Raw genomic sequence first — 19,636 nt, forward strand, 5'->3', positions numbered from 1 at the left:
CAGAAAAAAAATCAAAGGCAAGAAAGAGACCTGTGTTCACCTCAACTGATTTTGCTAAGGTGCAAATAATGCAGAAACTTTCTGTGGTGAATAGAAACCATCCGGCGGCTTTTGTTTCTAAGAATAGATCAAAAAGAATTTCATATTCTAATGAATGTCTTAGAATTAAAAATCAGAAAGAGAAGTTCACTCCATTTAAGTCTTAAATGCTCCTTAGGCTTAATTTCAAACAAAGCCCAGAATAAGCTGATGCTTGCGAAATGTTAAGAGAGCCACACCCCCGTCCCTTTTAAGCACATGCAGAACAAGGAAAAAGTGGCCCCATTGCAGGAGTGTTGTTATGCCCTCAGACGACCAAAAGAGGGCAGAGCTATACAAGCCTTAGTAGCTCTAGACCTGGAGGCAGTGAAGACCCAGCTCTCAGAAAGGGAAGGAGGGCGGGGGGGGGAGGGGGGCGAGAAGGAGAAGGCGGAAGGCGGAAATCAGAGTGACTCCAGCCAGCAAGGCAGAGCTGGTTCAGGGCTGGGTTGGGAGACCTTGGGCCATGCTGCTGAGCCTAGGGCTCCTCAAATGGAAGGGGGGTGCTGCTTAGTTTTCAGGGGGTGGAGAGGATGCCTCAAGCATTCACACAGTGCTCAAAGTAGAAATTTCTGGGAACAAATTACTCCACCTAGTCACCTGGTAGAAACTGCGAGCAGAAGCCAGAAAACTGCCAAACACTGTAACAGCCAAATAAAGAGATGATCGATTCCAGAACCTACATTAAGGTAAGCTCAACAGTGGTCCCTAGTCAAAGTCCAAATGCAGGAACATTTGTAATAAAGATGATAACTAGTGTGCTTTAAATGCTTTACATACGTCATCTCAGCAGACCCTGAGGTAGGTGCTGTGGTTAACTCCATTTACAGATGGGAATACTGAGGCAAAGCGAGAGCAGACGGGTTGCTCCAGGACAGCCAGCTGGGAAGTGGCTGGAGCCAAAGCCGGTAGCCTCGACCCTTTATGCCATGCATTGCCTTTCAGAACAAAAAGGGGCCCATGAATGAGTCAGAGCGGGTTAGCCCCAGGTCCATTAGCCGCCCTTAAATCAGGATTATTCTAAATGCCAGCAGAGCCCAGGACTGAGCCTCCGGTGAGACCCTCTTGAATGGGATGGAAAAATCTGGGGTCTGCCTGAACCACAGACAGCAAAGCCATTAGAGATGAGAACAGTCATGGTGGGCAGGGCCGGTGGGGCTTACCGAGGAGGAGCTGGCTGCATGAGGGCGGTGGAGTACAGCTTCAGCCTTGAGTCTGGGGCGCTATGCGAACTGACTCATTGATGATGACAATTTACTGAGCACCTACTGTAAGCCTGCCACACTGCGGGGCACTTTCCAGAGGACGATACTGTGGTCAGAGTGGTTGGCAGGGTCCCCTAAGAGCAAGGGAGAATGCAAACTAGGCCTGGGAGACAGCGCCATAGCCACTGTATCCCCTTTGCGATGACATCACCTAGGCGGCAGGTAGCTCTCCTGTAGGATGTAAATTCACGCTATCCAGAGAATAACTTTGTGTCGCCTCTAATGCCAGCTGCTGCCTGCTTTCGCGTCCTGCTCTGCCATGGTCATTGTGTGAAGGACAACATACGTACGCTGGGCATTCTGATCATCCCTCAGAGGAAATGGGAAGCCAGGCCATCTTAGCCACCTTCTGCCTTCTAGGAGCTGTCAGGTGAGAAGTAAGCAATGAGGGGTTTCCTGCACCATTCATGACACGAGGTGGGTTTCAGCTCAAGCGCAGTACAAAGGAGGCCTCATAAGCTCTTTTCCTTCAGTGATCTGGACTGAGGTATGGAAAAGAGAGCCCCGTGCATCCTTATCTATCCATCCTTGTCCATCCATCCATGTCAATTCTGGCTGCTTTAATAAAATACCACAGAATGGGTGGCTTATAAATAGAAATTTATTGCTTACAGTTCTGGAGTCTGAAAATTGGAGGTCAAGGTGCCGGCACGGTTGAGTGAGGGCTCTCCCCCGTGTTGCAGACTTCTCATTGTGTCCTCACATGGCGGAAGGAGGGAGGGAGCTCTATGGGGTCTCTCTTATAAGGGCACTAATCCCACTTATGAGAGTTCCACCCTCATGACCTCATGACCTCCCAAAGGTCCCACCTATTAACAGCATCACCTTTGGGGGTTAGGATTTCAGTATGTAAATTCTGAGGAGACACAAACATCCAGACCACAGCACCAGCCACATCCACTCTTTTCTAGAGCATGCTGGCCACAGAGCAGTTGCCTGGGAGGTGACTAGCACAAGTAGGGGGCCTGGCACAGCAGTGGGGTAATAGACACCTGAGGGACTGGGACACTGGCAGTCCCCACCACCCACCATGAGGAATTCTGTCCTTAAAAGGGAGCCTAACCGGATGCCGTGATGGCTGATCACGGGCCAGCAAGTAACTCTGGAGCCATGGGCTTCCAGAATGAGCTCAGAGTGTTGCACAAGAGCACGAGACCTCTTCCACCAGGATTCGGGAAAAGCAGAAGTCCTAGTGTGACCACCATGCTGACTGTTACCAGGCAACAAGTCACATGCAGAAGACAACAGAGAAGGACCAGGACCAGGGGACGGGCCTGGAAGACAAAAAGCAAGGAAGGCAAGGCGACCTGTCTGCCTGAGAACAGCACAAACACGGCGAGCACAGACACAGACACGCGTGCCCGCCCTCCTCCCCGCCACGACCGCGGCGCCGCTTCTCCCGTCGCCTAGTGCTCACGCCTCATGCTCCAGGCCCTCTCCACAGAGCACCCGAACACGCCAACAGGCTGGCTGGGCACCAAACGCGCAGTTGACATTTCAGAGCTGATTCCAGCATATAGGGTCTCGGATCTCAAAAACGACCACCACATGATCTGAAATAACCATGTTTTTAATGCTTTACAGAACAAACTTGTTCTTTACCGTTATGTTCATTATGAACTTGAATCACTGAAAATTTAGTCTATAATCAAATCGAAGCCCTAAGCAGCAACACCTTTTGTGTTCAGTGATTTAACTTAATAAACTTTGTGCAAAATCGTGAACCTTTTCGTACATTTGTGTTCTCTGAAACACAACTAGTAAAATGTAGCATAGCCCTCTATCCCTCTGCAACGAGTGGAGAGTGATGGCTAAAGCCACCATCACTGGATTATGTTCTAAGCGCAAAGGAAAATCTGTTCTCACCTGGGCCGTCTGCCCAGGTCCTCATGAGGCTGTCTGGTCCACCTGGGACAGCACCTAGCAGAGGCTCCAGGGCTTGCTGAAGATGGAGGTGCCATGGCACCCACCGTGGGCAGGAAGCCAGGCCAAAGGCAACGGCAGGTTCTCCTGGAGAGAGCACGGCGTCTCCTCCCAGCCATGTCCAGCTTTACCCACAGTGCCTTGCACTCAGGTACTGTAACTTTCCTCCTGCAGTGAAGGTCAAAGTCCCGCTTCCCAGTGTGACCCTACTGCGGGTGAGAGGACACAGTGAAACTTTGCTTTACTAAAAGAGCTCCTTTTGATACATAACCCCCTGACTCTTCCAGAAAATCATCCTTTTCTGAGCTGGGGACATCTGCTTTAGGAAAGGTTTAAAGTTTGCTGTTCTTCTGGAACTGGGCCACCAGGCTGAGGACCTGCTCGGAAGCTTTGATGTTCTTTGAGCTGAGGTAGCTGGTGCTGTTGGTGGCCAGTTCCTCCAGGAAGTATCGGTAGTTGACCATCAGGCCACATGAGCCAGTGATGCCCTTGAGGCTGACATCGGCCATCCAGTTGATGCGCCACATCACAGCCCCATTTTGCAGGTGGAAGTGTGTCACGGGGTTCAGGGCGTAGCCCCGGTGTTTCTCTCCGTACAGGTACCAGGCACAGAGCCTCATCAGGGGGGCCTGCAGCACCCTGACCAGCGTTTCAGACTTTATCCATTCGTTGCTGCTGAGAATGACCTCGAGGGTCTCATTCACGGGACCGCCTGTGATCTCTGAGATTTCTTTGCTTTCAGAATCTGTGAATAGTTCATTCCTCCCGTGCTCCTTCGCTTGCGATTTCAGGAGCCCCAGAAGCCATTTGGTGAATCCAGGTATAGGAGACAGGCTTGAAAATGTCCCAACGTGAGGAAACTCTTTCTGTAAGGCATGGTTGGGGTGGGGAAAGGAAGGTGGAGAAAACACACACACAAAGGGAGTTCAGCAGGTGTGTCACCTTACAGAAACACCTCTCCATTTATCACTTCTGCATCATTAGCCTCTGTATGCTACTATACAGTTTACAAAATGATATTGGACGTACACTAATTTTCTCTTGTCAAGGAATATTTATGAAGAATTTGATGTGTGCCAGGCCTCGGAGGCCATCTTGAGTTCCCAAGGCAAGCTTTTATGGTGGTGTCTCTGTCTGCACCATTGATTTGGTAGCAAAGTTGGGAGACTTGCCTGAAATCAGAGCTGGGCTGCTGTGAAGTGGGACTTGGTATGTGGTCTTCTGACCACAGATCTTGTCATTCTGGCACACCATGCCCCTCCCATGGACTTTTTTGCAGCCGCAGAATCTAGTTCAGTACTGGGCACTCTAGTACCTAATGACTGCTGAATGAAATAATTGCCCAGCTACACCACAGTGGATGCAAGGGATAGGGTAGAAGGGGGAGGCGATGGGTCTTTCTCCACATCAGACAATATGGATCAATCATTACCCTTCCAATTACACAGAGATCTCAATGATCATTTAAAAAATCCAACGTTTTCTGATGATAAATGTAATCCACCATACTTAACTACTCTGAGATAGCGACGCTCAATAGTCTGATAAAGTACAACTCCTTCTGGTCTTTCTCTAGGCAATTTTTACATGGGTGGGACATTCATTTTAATCCTGCTTTATGAACTTATATCATGAGCTTTTCTCGTTATCATTAAAATTCAAAACATAACTTTAACAACAGAATAATGTCAAAAGACGATATGATACCATGATTTCCCTAACTACATTCTCTTCGTTGGGCATTTAAAGTGGCTCTTAGTGTTTGCTTTTATAGACCCCATAAATACTTTTGTGCAGGAGGACTACGCTTCCTTCGAGATTCTGATGACTTTCTGGCTCTCAGCTAGTGGCAGATGAGCGGCCAACTGTCAGGATGCTACTGGGCTGATGGGCCAACTCTGACTGATTCAGAAACAGAACCTATGGGTGTGTTACCCAGAACCCTGGATTCTGCTCCCCTTTGATCGCCCTTCTTACCCTTGTAGTCCCCCTCCTCCTGCCCCATTCATTTACACCTTCAGCAAAGAAGGAAAAAGGATATTAATTAGATGTGGCTTCTTATCACCTCTGGGGAAAAGTGGCAGAGAGTGATTCTAATGAAGGTGATATCCAACTGAATCCCGACTTCTCAAATTTGAAGTTGATTATGAATTTAATATGAAGCAGGTAAATATTTTAATTCCATTCTGTCATTCTCTAAGGAAGAACTTCTGCTACAGCTGTGTTGAAACCACCCAAAGCGGAGACCACCGCTCTCAGAGCCAATTATTAACAATCGAATTATTTTACCTCAGAATTTGATTCTACTCTTAGCTTACTCAAGCCCCTTATGAGATAGTTTTGAAAAGCCTAGACCCAGAGTGAGCCTGAGCATTGCTGTTGTAGGATCGTTGAAGTGTTCTTCCCAGGGCAAAAAAGAGAAGGAATATATATATATATAAGCCAGTCTTTTTCAAGCTGCCGGGTCTAATCTCGACACTTCCTCAAGTGATGGGAAAGCCCAAGCCAATGAAGTGTCAGGGGCCAGAGGCCTGGAGCACGGAGGCGAGGGTGGGTGGGGGACAATCAGGTGTGGATAGAATGACCACGAAATGTGTAATTCGAATTGGGACATGTGAGAGTGAAAGGTGGCACTCCTCCTGGGCTGCAACGAGACATGCAAGTTAGAACCACAGAAGCTGATCTTCTCGGATCACGTCTGCATTGGTGGCCAACTATTTCCATCCCTCGAGGGGCTTTAGGGTTCCTGGGGAGTGCCCCTGGCACTCTTCTGCCCGCTCCTCCCTCCCCGTGGATCCTGTCTTCACCTCTTGCCCATCACCGATCCTAAGACCTAGGGCCCGACCACCCTGCAGCAAGGTAAGAGGGGACTCTGCCACGACAGTCCTAGGACGGTGCCTCGCTCACCTGCAGCTCCTTCACCACTCGCTTTATGAGAAAGGACCCCAGTTCCACCCCCTGCAGTCCTTGCTGGGCCAGACTGAGGGAATAGAAGATGGCGGCGGCGATTTTGTTCTTTTCCTCCGTTTCCGACGGAGGACACTCCTTCATTATCGCCTGGAAAACATGAATGACAGTGGTGAGTGGGCTTGAACTCCCTCACGCTCAGCATCTCGCTTTACTTCAGGGCATGAGAAATCCTCCCAGGATGGGGGCTGACAGAGACCTCGGTGTCCCCACTATTCAAGGACTGGGCCGTGAAGAGTAAACACGGTCTGTTCCGTTCTGAAACCTCTCTGAAGGTGGCCGCTGCACACCTTCCCCGGGTCGCTCGCTCACAGTGTTCCATCTCTTTGCAATTCCTGTGCAAACTTTGTTGAATAGCAATTTATGCCCCTTTTGTCTTTTTCAGGCTTTTGTGCACACTGAAACTTGATTAATCTCCTCCCCAGAAAATAACTTGAGGCTCTGTCGTCTAGGCCACATGGCGACATGGCTCCACTTTCTGCAGCTTTTCTGTCAAGGCCTTTTCTCTGAACCGTAGTGTTTAGATTTCTCAATAGGCTAGTGAGTCCTGTATAATGTTTCTTTTAGGAAATTCACCTTTTCCTGACTTTTCCATGCACCCTTTTGATTATGTGTCCCATTCTTGTTTTCCCTCAGTGAAAACACACATCCACACAGACACATACACAAAGCAACCTACGATATGACTTGTACTGGCAAGTCCCTTAGACAAGTCTGGTTTTATTAGTGCCGAGTTTTGACTGCGGGAGTTTCTGAACCTTAATACTCTGTGGGTCACTTGACAACAGTGGATTAGCAGGCGGTTGCCTTTCAGTTCGCTTTGATGCAAGCACACCAGCTTGCTTCTGAAGAAAACATTTAAACTACTCTAACTTCCACCAGCTACGTTTGATTCTTAAAGTTGGGATGTTTGGCCCAGAGCCATGAAGAGGTCTGGGAGTCCACAAACTTTCTAAAATTGTGTATGGGATGTGCGGGTCTGCGCATATCCCCCCTGGGGACAATGTCCTCAGCTTTCATCCCCTTCAGATACTCAAAAGGTCTTTTCTGTGACTCCCCAAAAGTTAAGAACTGCTGCTATAGAAAAGTGAGGTAGATGGTGAAACAGGCTGTGACACCTCCTGGGGTCCACGCCAGGCCCTCTCTCCTACACCTGTACTCTGGAGGAAGAACTTTGGGTCAAAGAACAGAGCTCATTTCCAATCATTCTTCGTCTCCATCTTGGTAAATTATCTCTTGTTTTTTAAAAAAGTCTGTAGGTTACTCTGTGGTTCCTTATTCAAAAATTGCCAGCAAATCTTTTTTTAAAGTTTTCAAAATAGAAACAGATCTTTCTTTGGTTATGCAAATGAGATATGCATAATGTCAAAGAGGCAAAAAATAAATGCACAAAGAAGAAATCACAAATTACTCCAAAACCTGACACTGAGTCCTGCTGCTAACCTTTTGATGACACCTTTCTAGGTCTGTCTCATTGGCTATCGGTACGTATATACTTAAACACGCGCACACACGAAACTGTGTACACATGCAATCTCTCATAGGCCCGGCGCTCAGTTCTCCACACTTGGAAGGCAGCTGCCCTCAGGGCCAGGATGTGGGCTGGGCTGGAATCCTGGTCCCGCCCATACTAATTCTACCACTGTGGGCAAATCACTGAAGTTTCCCATAGCCTCAGTTTTCTTATGTCTAAATGAAGACAATCATGCTACTAATACCACCTACCACACAGGGTGCTGTGGCAGTAACACGTGGAATATGCTTTGTGGCTGACGGGCACAGAGCAAATGCGCAATTCATATTATTCATACTATGAATAAGATCACACCATCCGTGCTATTCTGTAACCTGATTTTTCATGCAATAGTATGTCAAGGTTGGCTTTCCATGTCAAAAATATAAAACTAGTTCACAGAATATAAAAATATAAAAATACGTTCACAGAACTCCAATGCACGTGAGGATGTACCAGGTGTGTATGCTGTCATTTCCTTAATGCCTCCTCTGATGGGCAGTTAGGTTATCATGTCCGACCTTTCAAAACCGTAGACAACGCTGCAGTGAGCAACTGCCTGCACGCTGAGTATCTCTCTAGGATAAATTACCGAGTGAAATTTTTAGGTCGAAGGAATGCATGTTTTATATTTTAATTGGTATCACCAAACTGTCCTCGGGGAGGCGGTAATAACTTCTAGTGCGAGACCACGCTGGCTCCTTCAAACACAAAAATCGTAAGGGATTTCTCCCTGGTGATTAAGGACATCTGCTCATTTGCCTTCTCGATTTCTCTGCCTTATGACCCTAGGAAGGCCACTCAGTGTGCCCATCCTATGACCTCTTATCATCTCTCCAGCTTCTGAACAGGCTATCCCCATCCCAAACCCCTGCCCACTGTGGCCTCCTGGTCTGAGCAAAACCCAGTGACCCAGGTGTCTCCGCCTCCCCTCACCTGTCTTTATCATCACTGAGATCTGTTCTGCTAGCCCCACTCCCTGCATTGGTTCTTCTCCCCGCTTTGTGCCTCCAGGAATGTTTCAAACGTTCTCGCCAACTCCTGAAGGAGAAAGCAGCTGGCCGCAGGCAGGGCCTATCAAACGCAGCTCCCGTGACCTCCACTCACCGGGCAGAGCTCTGTGCCTGTATCGGGCACGCAGCATGAGTCTATTTTTCAATCACATGTCTTTTTAAATTACCCATAGCTACTTAACAAACGCTTAAAAGTTGAACCGTGTGCCTTGCCATCTCTTCTCCCCTTGCAACTCTTTTCTGCCTCACAAAAATATTCTGTGATATACTTCAATCATGTCTCGGTTCAAAGTCAACAGACCCAGATGAATGCTCTCCTCATTTCATAACTGTCTACATACTACACGTCTATATTCTGTAGCTACAAATTTGGAGATTTCACCTAGCCAACTAGAATATCCATAAAAGTCCAAAGCAATTTGTTTTTAAAAAGGGGATGAAACTAAGTTTAAAAAAACTTAAGGGACTCTGCAGAATGCCTACTTTGTCGTGAATGGACTGTCCGCAGGTACCTGCATGTTGCTGGAGATCTCACTGGTCAGTGCCACATGCAAAATCACTAGGGGCTCCTCGGGGGTTGAACAGTGAGAAAAAAAGTAACATCTCCTGTAAGGGCCGACACGTCGTTTCAGATCCATCCAATTTTTTATAGGATGCACAGCCTCAGACCTGAGGAGAACATTACAAAGAGCTAAGACAAATGTACAATTTACGAGTTAAATAACCATTGCTAATTCTCATTCATATTATTCACTCAAGTCAAATAAATCCTTTAAATATAGCTTTAATTGACTCCGGGAAAATTCAAAGAAAATCATTTTAATGTGAAACAGCACTGGCTGAAAGGAACTATAATTAATGACCATTTCACACACAAAATTTGTGCTCTCATTTTTAATGCCTGGTCTTAAGACTAGTTTGCGAGGCCCTTGGGAAGCAGGTTTTAACGCAGAAACCTAACCAGATGCTTCAACGGCGAACATTTCGTCTTTTATTTCCTTTGAATCTCCGCAGTTTGAAGTCAATGTCGCAAACGCACGTCTCCCGGTTCCATCTGGCTGGCAACCTCAGCCAACCACTACTTTGCTTTCAGCATGTGAAATGGCAGAAGGCACTATCAGCCCCTCGAATCTGTTACACTTCCAATTGGTAGGACATTTCCCAAACCTCAGATTCCTTAAGACGACATGGAATGTGAAGATCCTGAGGTGGAAAGAGCTTCTCCTATTTGTGAGAAAAGCCATGTCATGCTAGCCTGCATCTTTCACTGTGTCTTGGACGTGCTGAAATTATGCACCAATATAGTTAATTTAGAGATTTTATCCAAGGGAGAAATTTTAACAACTAGATGAGACGGATGCTGTTTGGATTCCTAATGGAAATACCTGGCCCAGTGAATTCATATAGCTCTGATGATGGGGTCTGGGGAAAAAGAGGACCCCTGTGCTTGAAATATGAGGACATAGATGAGACTCTGCGTTTGCCCACAGAATGATCAGTTTCTACCTGTGCCCTTTCCTCCTCCAGAATCTCAACATCACCTGCTAGGGCAGCCGCAACATTTATGAATACTGTGTCTGGGTTTTATTAGGCTTGGAATAAAATGCACATGTGAATTGAGATTAGTTTTCAGCTAAAATACAAGGAATGTGAAAGTCTGAATACTTACTCACTGACTCGCTGAAGCACTTCACATGGCGAATGCCAGGTCACCCGTTCTAGGTTTAGGAACCCTGAAGAAAACCATTCTGACAGCATGCCTTTCAGCACTCCATTCATTTCCTGAAAAGAAGAGAAAGCGTCAGCCTTCCAATGAAAAGAGATAAAGCCCATCTCTGCATCGTCTCCAACACGGTGAGTTAAAACACCAAAACGTGATGCCCATGGAGACTGTGCAAGAGGAATCTCCAAATGGCCTTTTCTGAAATAGCTCCACTGAACTCTTATCTCAACCAAGTCAGACTGAATTCAGCTTTCCTTTTAGACTTTACTACTTCAATCTGTAAGATACCTGAACGGGAGTATTGGATTTGAAGTAAGTTTCCCAAATCAAATATGTTCCAATTCATTCACCGTAAAGAACGCAAATAAAAACATAAAGTTCATATAACAAGGAATGGTGCATCATAAAGGAAATGCTAACACAGGCAGCACAGAGCTCAAGTCCCCATCCCCTGAGGAACAGTTTTCGATATGCTAGAACATCATTTCTTATTTCCTAAGAGAAGCAAGTACTGGCTGCAGGTACTATATTTTGTCAACTCTAAGATGTGCATTTTCCTATTTTAACATCTCTAAAGTCACCTTGATGCAACTTGCAAATGATGGCAGGTCAACTGGTAGCATTTTTTTTCCTTTCCTAGTGGGACATAAAATAATAGTGTATCTGGCGATCGACTCATTTACACTTGATGAAATTGTTCTAATTTCACTTCACTTTATATCTATTTCCAAAATTATTTGAGTCAACTTTACCATCAAAAATCCACTTGACTGAAACCTTTCAAGCAAGAACAAGAGGTGCATAAAGAAAGGAGAGAAGCAGAACCATCTCAGTTTAATCTACCCTGACCACCACCGAACACGTAACAGCAATAAGCTTCCTAACAGCTAGCATGGTGAGGAGAGGGGGCTAAATCTAGGGCCAACTAGGGGAAGACACAGACAGTCAGACCTGGATCAAACTTAATGTAAAGAAGAGCTTTTGAATCGCTAGAGCTGTCCACAGACGTCATCCCGAAAGAGCGTGAACCTTCCCATGGGAAGTGATCTAGCACAGGGTCGACAAGGACTTGGTGGAGCTGTTTTAAAAAGGATTTAAGAATCCAGTAATAAGGTGGATCGGATGACCTTTGCAATTCCTTCTAAGTCTTTATTGATTCCATATCTAGTCTCTTTCACTTGGCCCTAAGCTCCGTAAGGGCAGAGGTCATTTCTGATTCATTCCTCTGGTTCCCAGAGCATTCTTCAGGGCCTTTCATGTGGAAGATGGTTAACAGATTGATATCAAACGAAAAAAAGAAGAAAAGCTAAAGAATGGTGATTAGGAAGTAGCAGGAAAGGAGGATATGACATGTCATTTGCTAGGCAACACAGAATGAGTCCTTATAAAACTCTATTTACTACATTTGACTACAATGGTTCATGACTTGGGGTCCTCACAACCTTTTGAGTATGTGCTAAGAACCAGGGACCCTCTCCCTAGAAAAATGCAAACACATTAATTAAATTTTGCATACAATTTCCTGGGGTTCACAGACCTCTGAAACACATCTATGAGTCATCCCCCAGGGGTTCATGGACCCCGGATTAGGCACCTCTGCTCCGAATGGTTAGAAATGAATTAGCCAAGTTCCATGTAAGATGTACTGGCATCTCTATTATATTCGCAATAGAAAAAAGCTGGAACTATCTAGTTTCAGTATTAATTCAGTATTAATTATGAAAGAAATGGTTTGGCTGATGAGAGCTGCCTGTCTAAAAGCCTCTTCATTCTATTTTGGGCTATTGACAGCTATAAAATGTGACGCTGGTACACGAGAACTGGGAACTAGGTTAAAGGTGACAAGTCTCTACTGCTTAGTTCTAATACGATGACAGCTGTTCAGGCTGGAATTAACCACCCCATGCAGCAAGGCTACTGGATCACACAGAACAGGAGGGAAAGAAATCACTTATGCTTTCTGCTCATTAATTTTGCAATCACTTATCCACAATCTGAGACTCAAATACAACTGCTGGGAATACTGTGATAATGCCAAAGTCGTGTCAAGCCTCAGTTCTTTCTGTACTGCTAATTCTAGTTATCCTGGATGACACCGTTCAGAAGGTCACTCAACTCTATCTTTCAGGAGAGAAAACGCCGTCTCCTATGCTCTCTTCTGAATGGGCTATGAAGACCTCCCCATTTTTGGTATGTGAAGAAGAGTTACTTTTCATTGTTCAGAAGCCCTGAGCTGGGGAAGGGAGCTGAAAGCCAGCGGAGAGGGTCACGGTGCTGAAGCTAAGACATTTTAGGCACAATTCCAACTCGTGCAAGCTGCTGACCCCCCAGAACATATCTATGAATATGTTCTTTTTTGGTCTAGCTAAGCACGGAATTTAGTAGAACCAACAAGGCCCACTATACTAACTTAAAAGCAAGACAAACCACCAAAAGAAGTTGTACCACTGTGTAGCCAGCTGGGCACTGCGACAGTGGGGACGCTGGCAAGGTCTGACGCACGTTTAGTTCCTTCTCTCGTGTTCCACCTATGCATCTGTTAAGGCCTGCACACCTCTCATTTCACCGAAATGTCTACATTGAAATTGCTCATCAAAACCCCCTCCCATTTTCTATGTCAGCTTCCCGCTAGTAGTGCCCACAAATTGCTCACCAGCGCTCAGACCTTCTGCTATGATGAGTTCAGTTCAGTCTCACTGGGGATTTTATCTGTAAGAAATCTAACTCTTCAACCCAAATAGGCCTTTGGGAACGTCTCTGGAGAAAAACGAAAGCCTATAAACCACACACACGGAAAGCACACCCCGCACACAAATAATTGCCCCCACATATACACACCTACACAGGAGGCGTCAACACACAGCATCCACATACCAGATCTGCTATCTCAAAAAACACAACACAGACATTTGATCTTTGCCAGGTTGTAGAAACTTTCTTCAAGGTGGCACTTGTATCTTCCCGGCAGTCTTGAAATTGCTCCTGAACTTCAAATCTAAAAGGATTAAGAATCCCCATGGGAGAGAAAAGAAACCCCGTCTGCTATAAAATATCCAAGGAAAGAAATACACTCCCACTCGGTTCTCTTGCCTTTGGCCTTCATGTTGGGCTACATTTGAAATGGAAGTGTCAGTCTTCCGATTCTTCTCATATTTCCGATAATCGCAACCCTTGGTCAGAGACCAATATCTTAACAAACCGTGCCCTCATTTGTAAACTGGATTTTTAGCAAAGCTCCCTCAGGTATTTCTTAGAAGAGAAGCAGGCTGGCCTTGAGCAAACCGACCACCAGTTGAATCTTTCACCTCAGTGCAGTGCCAGTTGGCTCAGGGAGGTAAGTGACTTGGCTAAGATCACCTAAAATCATGCCTTTAACCAGCGGATGGCAAAGACAGGAAGGGAACTGGCCTCTACTCTCCCCATCCAGTGCTGCTTCCACCACACCCACTGTCCCGCAAGTCACTGAAATCGGCATCCTTTTTGGCTTCACATTGCCAGTTGTTCTAAAGTGCCTTTGTACCCTATAGGATCCAGTAAACAGAAACCTGTGCTGGGCGTGCAATGACCGAATCCATTCCATAATAATGCTCAGGCCGAAGCCAACAGCAGCTCTCCTGTAAACTAGTGTGTGTTTACTTGAGTTTTATCTAGCTAGTCCTAAGGGCAGTGGGGCCCAGGTGAGTAGCATGCCCGTGTGACAGGGTACATGCTGTGTGCACACAGTAAGGGGTGCTGATATCTGGGGCAACTGCAGAGGGAAGTCCCCAATCCCCCAGCATCACAGAGCATCACAGGCCCCTGCGGGTCTGGGACTCCTGCCCCAAAGCTGCACGTACCAAACTTCTGGAGGTTTCTAACATTAAGTTCCTAAGAGTGAAAAGTTCTTAGGAACTTAATGTTAAAGAGCTGTACCGCCTCTTTAACTTGGATGCAAAATCCAGGATGAGGTAGAAGGGAATCGAGATGGCATTAAGTGATTCTGGTGACAGATTAGAATATCAGATCCCAGTGACAATTTCTATGGATGAAAAAACAACAACAAGAAAAAACTATTCACTGAATAATTTCAATGACAGGGATTAACTTTTTTTTTTTTTTTATATAACTATGTAGAGCAAAGGAGAAGGGACCAGATTTAGCCCCAACAGTTAGATGCACTAGATATAAAAGCAGAATTTTTAAGTAGAGCAATGAAGAGGCATAATGAAAACTAGAAAAGGCTTCTAAACCCAATGTGTCCAAGTGCGGAGGCAAAGGTCAGGCTATCGTTATTTATCCTTTGTTCAAAAAATATCTTTAGTCCATGTGGCTTTTTGCCTGCAGGTATGCGACGCTTTTCCCCTCCTGTGTGTTGACAGCTTGGGTGAAAAAAAAAGGGAACACTGAACATCTGAGGAACTGGTGTTCCTGGCAGCTCTGGATTCCCCCAAGGCAAGCTCCTCTCTCCCAACAAGTTTCAATGTCACAGCTTTCAACTGCCATGGTTTCTTCTCAACTGCATGATAATCGAGAGTTTTCTCGTGTGGGCAAGAGCGAGGGGGTACATTCACTAATATGTCAGAGAATCAGCAGATTTAAAACTGGAAGGGACGTCAGAAACCACCCAGGGCCAACACACACTGAAAGTTGCCAAGGGCAGTCCGAATGTCTGATATGATGTCTTTCTTGGCTGTGCAGAAAACTTCCAAGCCCTCTGGGCTCCCTTCCAGGCTCGAAACTCTGTGAGAGGAGCAGTCTGACATCAAGACAAGTGGGGATTAGAGTGCTGACTTTGTCTTATAGTGGGGCACCCAGGAGTTTATCTTAAGACTTCATTTATCATTTTGCTATGCAAGAAATTAAAGACAAGGTTCCCCATTTTCAAGTAGCTGATCATCTAGTTTGGGGTTGGGAGGGGGAATAATATACTTCGAACACTAAATTCTGTGGTTAGTGTTCTCTCAAGGGAGGATTGAGAGAACACTAACCACTTGTATAAAATTCAAGTGAAGGGTGCAGACAATAACGTATGCCATGAGGCTCAAAACTAGGTGAGGCCACTTTGAACTGGCGTGGTTAGAAAAGCTGAGTGAATGGGCTAGGGGTAGAGGCAGCTCTTATTCTACCAAGCCTCCCAAGTAGGAATCACACAGGGATTCAGGAACCGTGCATCCAAAAGCAGGCTTGGCTAGAGACAACAGGTGAGAGTAATGAGGAGTAAGGCTGGAAATACTGTCCAGGATGGTTTGATGTACATCAAAGGAACCAAAGGAAAGACTAAATGTGATCCTTCTGGCACGTGAAGCTTGATGGTTTTTCAACAAGGGAGTAAAGACTGACCTGTGGTTTTAGAGAGAGAAGGGCACTGGGATTGCTAAGATGGAAGCTTGCACAAAGTTGTGGAAAGAGTAAATACAGTCACAACTAGAGAATACTAAAACTCCTGACTTGTTAAACTACATAAAACAAAGCCATCAATTAACTATTTTTTTTCTCTTGTCCTCCATTTTATAGAAAAAGGCAAATTCAAAGAGAACAAATCCATTTTAGATCTAGTTAAATGGTCAACTCCAGGAGTCACTGTGTAGTGACCGTGGAGCCATCGAGTTGATTGATGACGTGAGTTGCAACCGTCACCAGCTCTGTATTCTGGGCACAGCACTTGACCTCAGCAAGCATTAATCCCCTTACCTATGGCTTGCTAAGGATGAAATAAGCAAGTTCATGAAAAGCACTTACTACCCACTATGCCTGTTACCAACTCTTCCCATTCTAAAGTGGAAGCTCCTGGACCAAGCAACCTTGGAGCCTAGAGCATGCCTCATATAAGATAAACACCAGATGGCTGCGTGCTGGATGGGTGAATGGGTAGATGATTTCATTCTGAGACAGCCTCCTATGCAGTAAGAATCAAGTTCCAGAAGGACCGTCATAGAGCACTGGTCCCTAATTTGCCAGCCTCCTATGCAGTAAGAATCAAGTTCCAGAAGGACCGTCATAGAGCACTGGTCCCTGCATGAAGAAAAAAAGCCTGCTTGGATGATAGGCTACACCCAAGCCTCCCTTGAGAGGAATCAGATGGAAATGCATGAAGTATGTGAAACACGAATCAGATGGCTTGAGCCAGTGACATGGTCGATTCGGCATAGTAAGACTCCATGACTAATTTGGTGCTGGTGCAATAAACAACTGTGGGTTCTCAGTCTGTGAAGGTTTGTGGCCCTAGGTAACAGTATTGTAAATCGACCAGCTATCATGAGAAATCAAATCACAGCCATTATCATTACTCTGAGATTAATCTTTAACAACATCCAATTTCTGTGCATCTAAGGCTAAGTAACTAAGAAAGATAGTTTCTGACACCACTATAACTCATATAACATGATGGGGATATGAAGTGTAGTACAAAGAACCCCAGATTTGGATCTGGGCGGATGATCCAAGACATATCTATTTGCTCTAAGTTCTTGGGCAAGTCATACAACCTCAATATACGTTTCTTTTAGTGTAAAAGTGGACATGCATATCACCTATCTAGAGTGAGGCAATAAACACTATAACTACCATGCCAGTGTTCTTACATAAACTAGGACATGTTGTTCCACTGTTCAGTATGAAATTCTGAATGTCAGAACTTCCTGAAACTTTCAAATAATTTGTTTACTAAAAGCAAGTTGTGGTCCCTCCACATTTAAAACCAATAGTACAAAAGGACTATATTCAACTATTGGCACTCTTTCAAAAAAGTCATTATTTAAATCGAAGTATTTATTTGCATCTAACATGAGCTCACCGTGCTAAGCACCTGATCACTTCAAGAAGTCAACCAAGAATCAAGTTTCAGGGCTGAATTCTGGAAGGCAAAAAGCCCTGCAGCAGAGAGGTTATGCAGCACACAGACGACCAGAAGGCGCCCAGCTTCCTAGACGGTGGCAATCTCATCATCTAGTCAGTCATCTTTGTGCTGTTTCACAGGACTTCTTACAGGACGACAGTTTACACACCGTGAGTATGCATTTAATTTTTGCTGACACCATCCAGGTTTTCAGAAAGGCTGCCTGATGCCCAGTTTGGTACTCACTCAAGTATATACTGCATAGATGAAACTTCTCAGCTAAAATAATAAACAGGCATGGAGCGCTCTAATCATGAACGAGGCGTGACAGTTGCCTTTAACGGTAGGCAAGTGCCATTTCTAGTAAGCACAACACAGTAAGGACTGGAGCAAGATATAACTAGAGGGAGCTAAGGATTCAGAAAGCGTCGGGAAGGGACGGGGTTCAGGAGTGCAACTCAAGGCGAAGTGTGCAGGGCTTCAGGAAGGGAAGGCAGAGTGTTTGGGGCTTGAGCGGCAGGTGAGGACTATACAGGGAAGACCGTCAAGGGCCCGCAGACCTAGGCGCAAGGCGGGGGCACGACCTGGGCTGTCCCCATTGCCCGCGGGTCGGAGCCTTACCCGGACGTGCGGCCCCTCCACCAGCTTGAGGGCCTGCGCCTCGAGCAGGTCGGCCCGCAGCTGCACCAGGAAGCGTACGCCGCCGTCCAGCTTGCTGATGTGGTGGAAGAGACCGCGGTAGCGCGGCACCAGGGCGTAGCGCAGCCGGTCCTCGGCCTGCAGCAACACGGCCGCCTCCCGCGGTTGCTGGCGCAGTTGGAGCACGCCGGCGCTTTGCTCTGCCACCTGGCCGTGGTCCACGCCGAAGCCCTGCGCCAGGCGGCCCAGCAGCTCGGCGCGTTCGGCCGCGTCGGCCAGGCCGCCGTAGAATCTCACAAAGTCCGCGCACTGGCCCTCCGCCGGCGCCGGGGTCTTCTCGCGCAGCTCGTAGGATGGCGTCGCGGGTACCGCGCGGTGAAGCAGCTCGTCCATGGCACCCACCACCGCCTGCACAGTTAACAGCCGGACTACAGGTGGCCGCGGCGGCCGTCGGGGCAGCCTCAGGGGCAGCCTCAGCGTGAGGAAGCACCGCGTCGTCAGACTTGATCGGAGGCCAAGCATAGTTCCAGGGAACAGCTGCCTAGCAAACGCCGCCAGCCTCCTCACTGTTGTGCTTCCGGCTTCCGACTTCCCGAGGCCGGAAGACGGGCAGGGCAGGGCGCAGGCCAATGAGAGGGCAGAGCGGAGGGACTGGGGCGGGGCGAGCGCGGGGCGGAGCGCGACCCGAGGCCAAGTGCAGCCAAAGGTCCCAGCACCGCAGCGAGGCAGGCTGCGGCTTCATCCCCTCCCCTCCACTCCACTCCCCTCCCCTGTCACCTGGCTACCCAAAGTCAACGTCTCAGCCTCGCTCCTCTTAACCCGGAGATGAACTCTCCAACCTCAGGGTGCGTCAAAGTCACCTGGAGAACGTGTTAAGCATGCAGATTCCTGGGCCTTATTCCCAATGGGTTTGAGTAGGCGCGGAGGAATCGGCGTGCCTACGAAGTTTCGTGGTGGCAGTTCTCTGGCAAGGTAACCTAAGTGCTCTCAATTCATTGTCAGAGTCTGATTATACAAGCGAGTCCCAGAGTTGCAGCTCTTCTCTGTTCTGAGCTCCGGACCCAGCTTCCAGCTGCCTGCTAGAGAGCTTTTCATGGATGCCACAAACGGGGCTCTCCTGAGCATCTTGTTCCCAACAGGTCCCTCCTTCTTTTGTTCTTATTCATTCATTCGTTCAACAGAGTATTAATCGCCTGGTATATGCCAGGTCCTATATTAGGCACGGGGATAAAAAAAAACCAGACAGACCTTATCGTATCCCATGGACTTCACAGTCTAATGAAGGAGACAAATGATAACGAAACTACAAATTGTGATAAGTGCTAGAAAGGGAATAAACAGGGTGGATTGATACAATACAGGACCAGAGTGGATTTTCCACTGGGCAGAGTCATCAGGGAAGACTTCTCTGAGGAGGTGATATTTAAGCTGAGACCAGAAGCTAGTTGTGGGTTGGGGTTTGAGGGGGAAAGCCCAGAGAAGCTGATCTATCCACTCTTCCAAGTTCAAAAGCACAATTTTTATAACCTCTGTCATGCCCTTTGTCCTAACATCTAAGTTTTATTGCTTTCTATGTTAAAAGGCCTCCTGAATTCATTTCTTCTCTCTGGCCCACTGCTCCTATAGCCCATGTCACTTCTCACCAGGGCCACTGCAGTAATCTCTTTGCTTCCAGGCTTAATCCCTTCAATCTATTATCTG

General features: G+C 46.8%; 1 protein-coding gene across 1 annotated transcript; it reads right to left on the bottom strand.

The window, feature by feature from the left end:
- Positions 1-3,169: 3,169 nt before the first annotated feature.
- MLYCD (malonyl-CoA decarboxylase) lies at positions 3,170-18,512 on the bottom strand. The gene is made up of 5 exons (XM_011387146.2): positions 17,918-18,512; positions 10,429-10,541; positions 9,272-9,428; positions 6,174-6,323; positions 3,170-4,132 (listed from the first exon to the last, which is right to left on the bottom strand). The coding sequence occupies exons 1-5, from the start codon at positions 18,455-18,457 to the stop codon at positions 3,599-3,601; spliced, it is 1,494 nt and encodes a 497-aa protein (XP_011385448.1). The 5' UTR covers positions 18,458-18,512; the 3' UTR covers positions 3,170-3,598.
- Between the last annotated feature and the right edge of the window lie 1,124 nt (positions 18,513-19,636).

This window comes from Pteropus vampyrus, unplaced genomic scaffold (genome assembly GCF_000151845.1).
Source record: "Pteropus vampyrus isolate Shadow unplaced genomic scaffold, Pvam_2.0 Scaffold1000000250, whole genome shotgun sequence".
In the NCBI taxonomy this organism is placed as follows: Eukaryota; Metazoa; Chordata; class Mammalia; order Chiroptera; family Pteropodidae; genus Pteropus; species Pteropus vampyrus.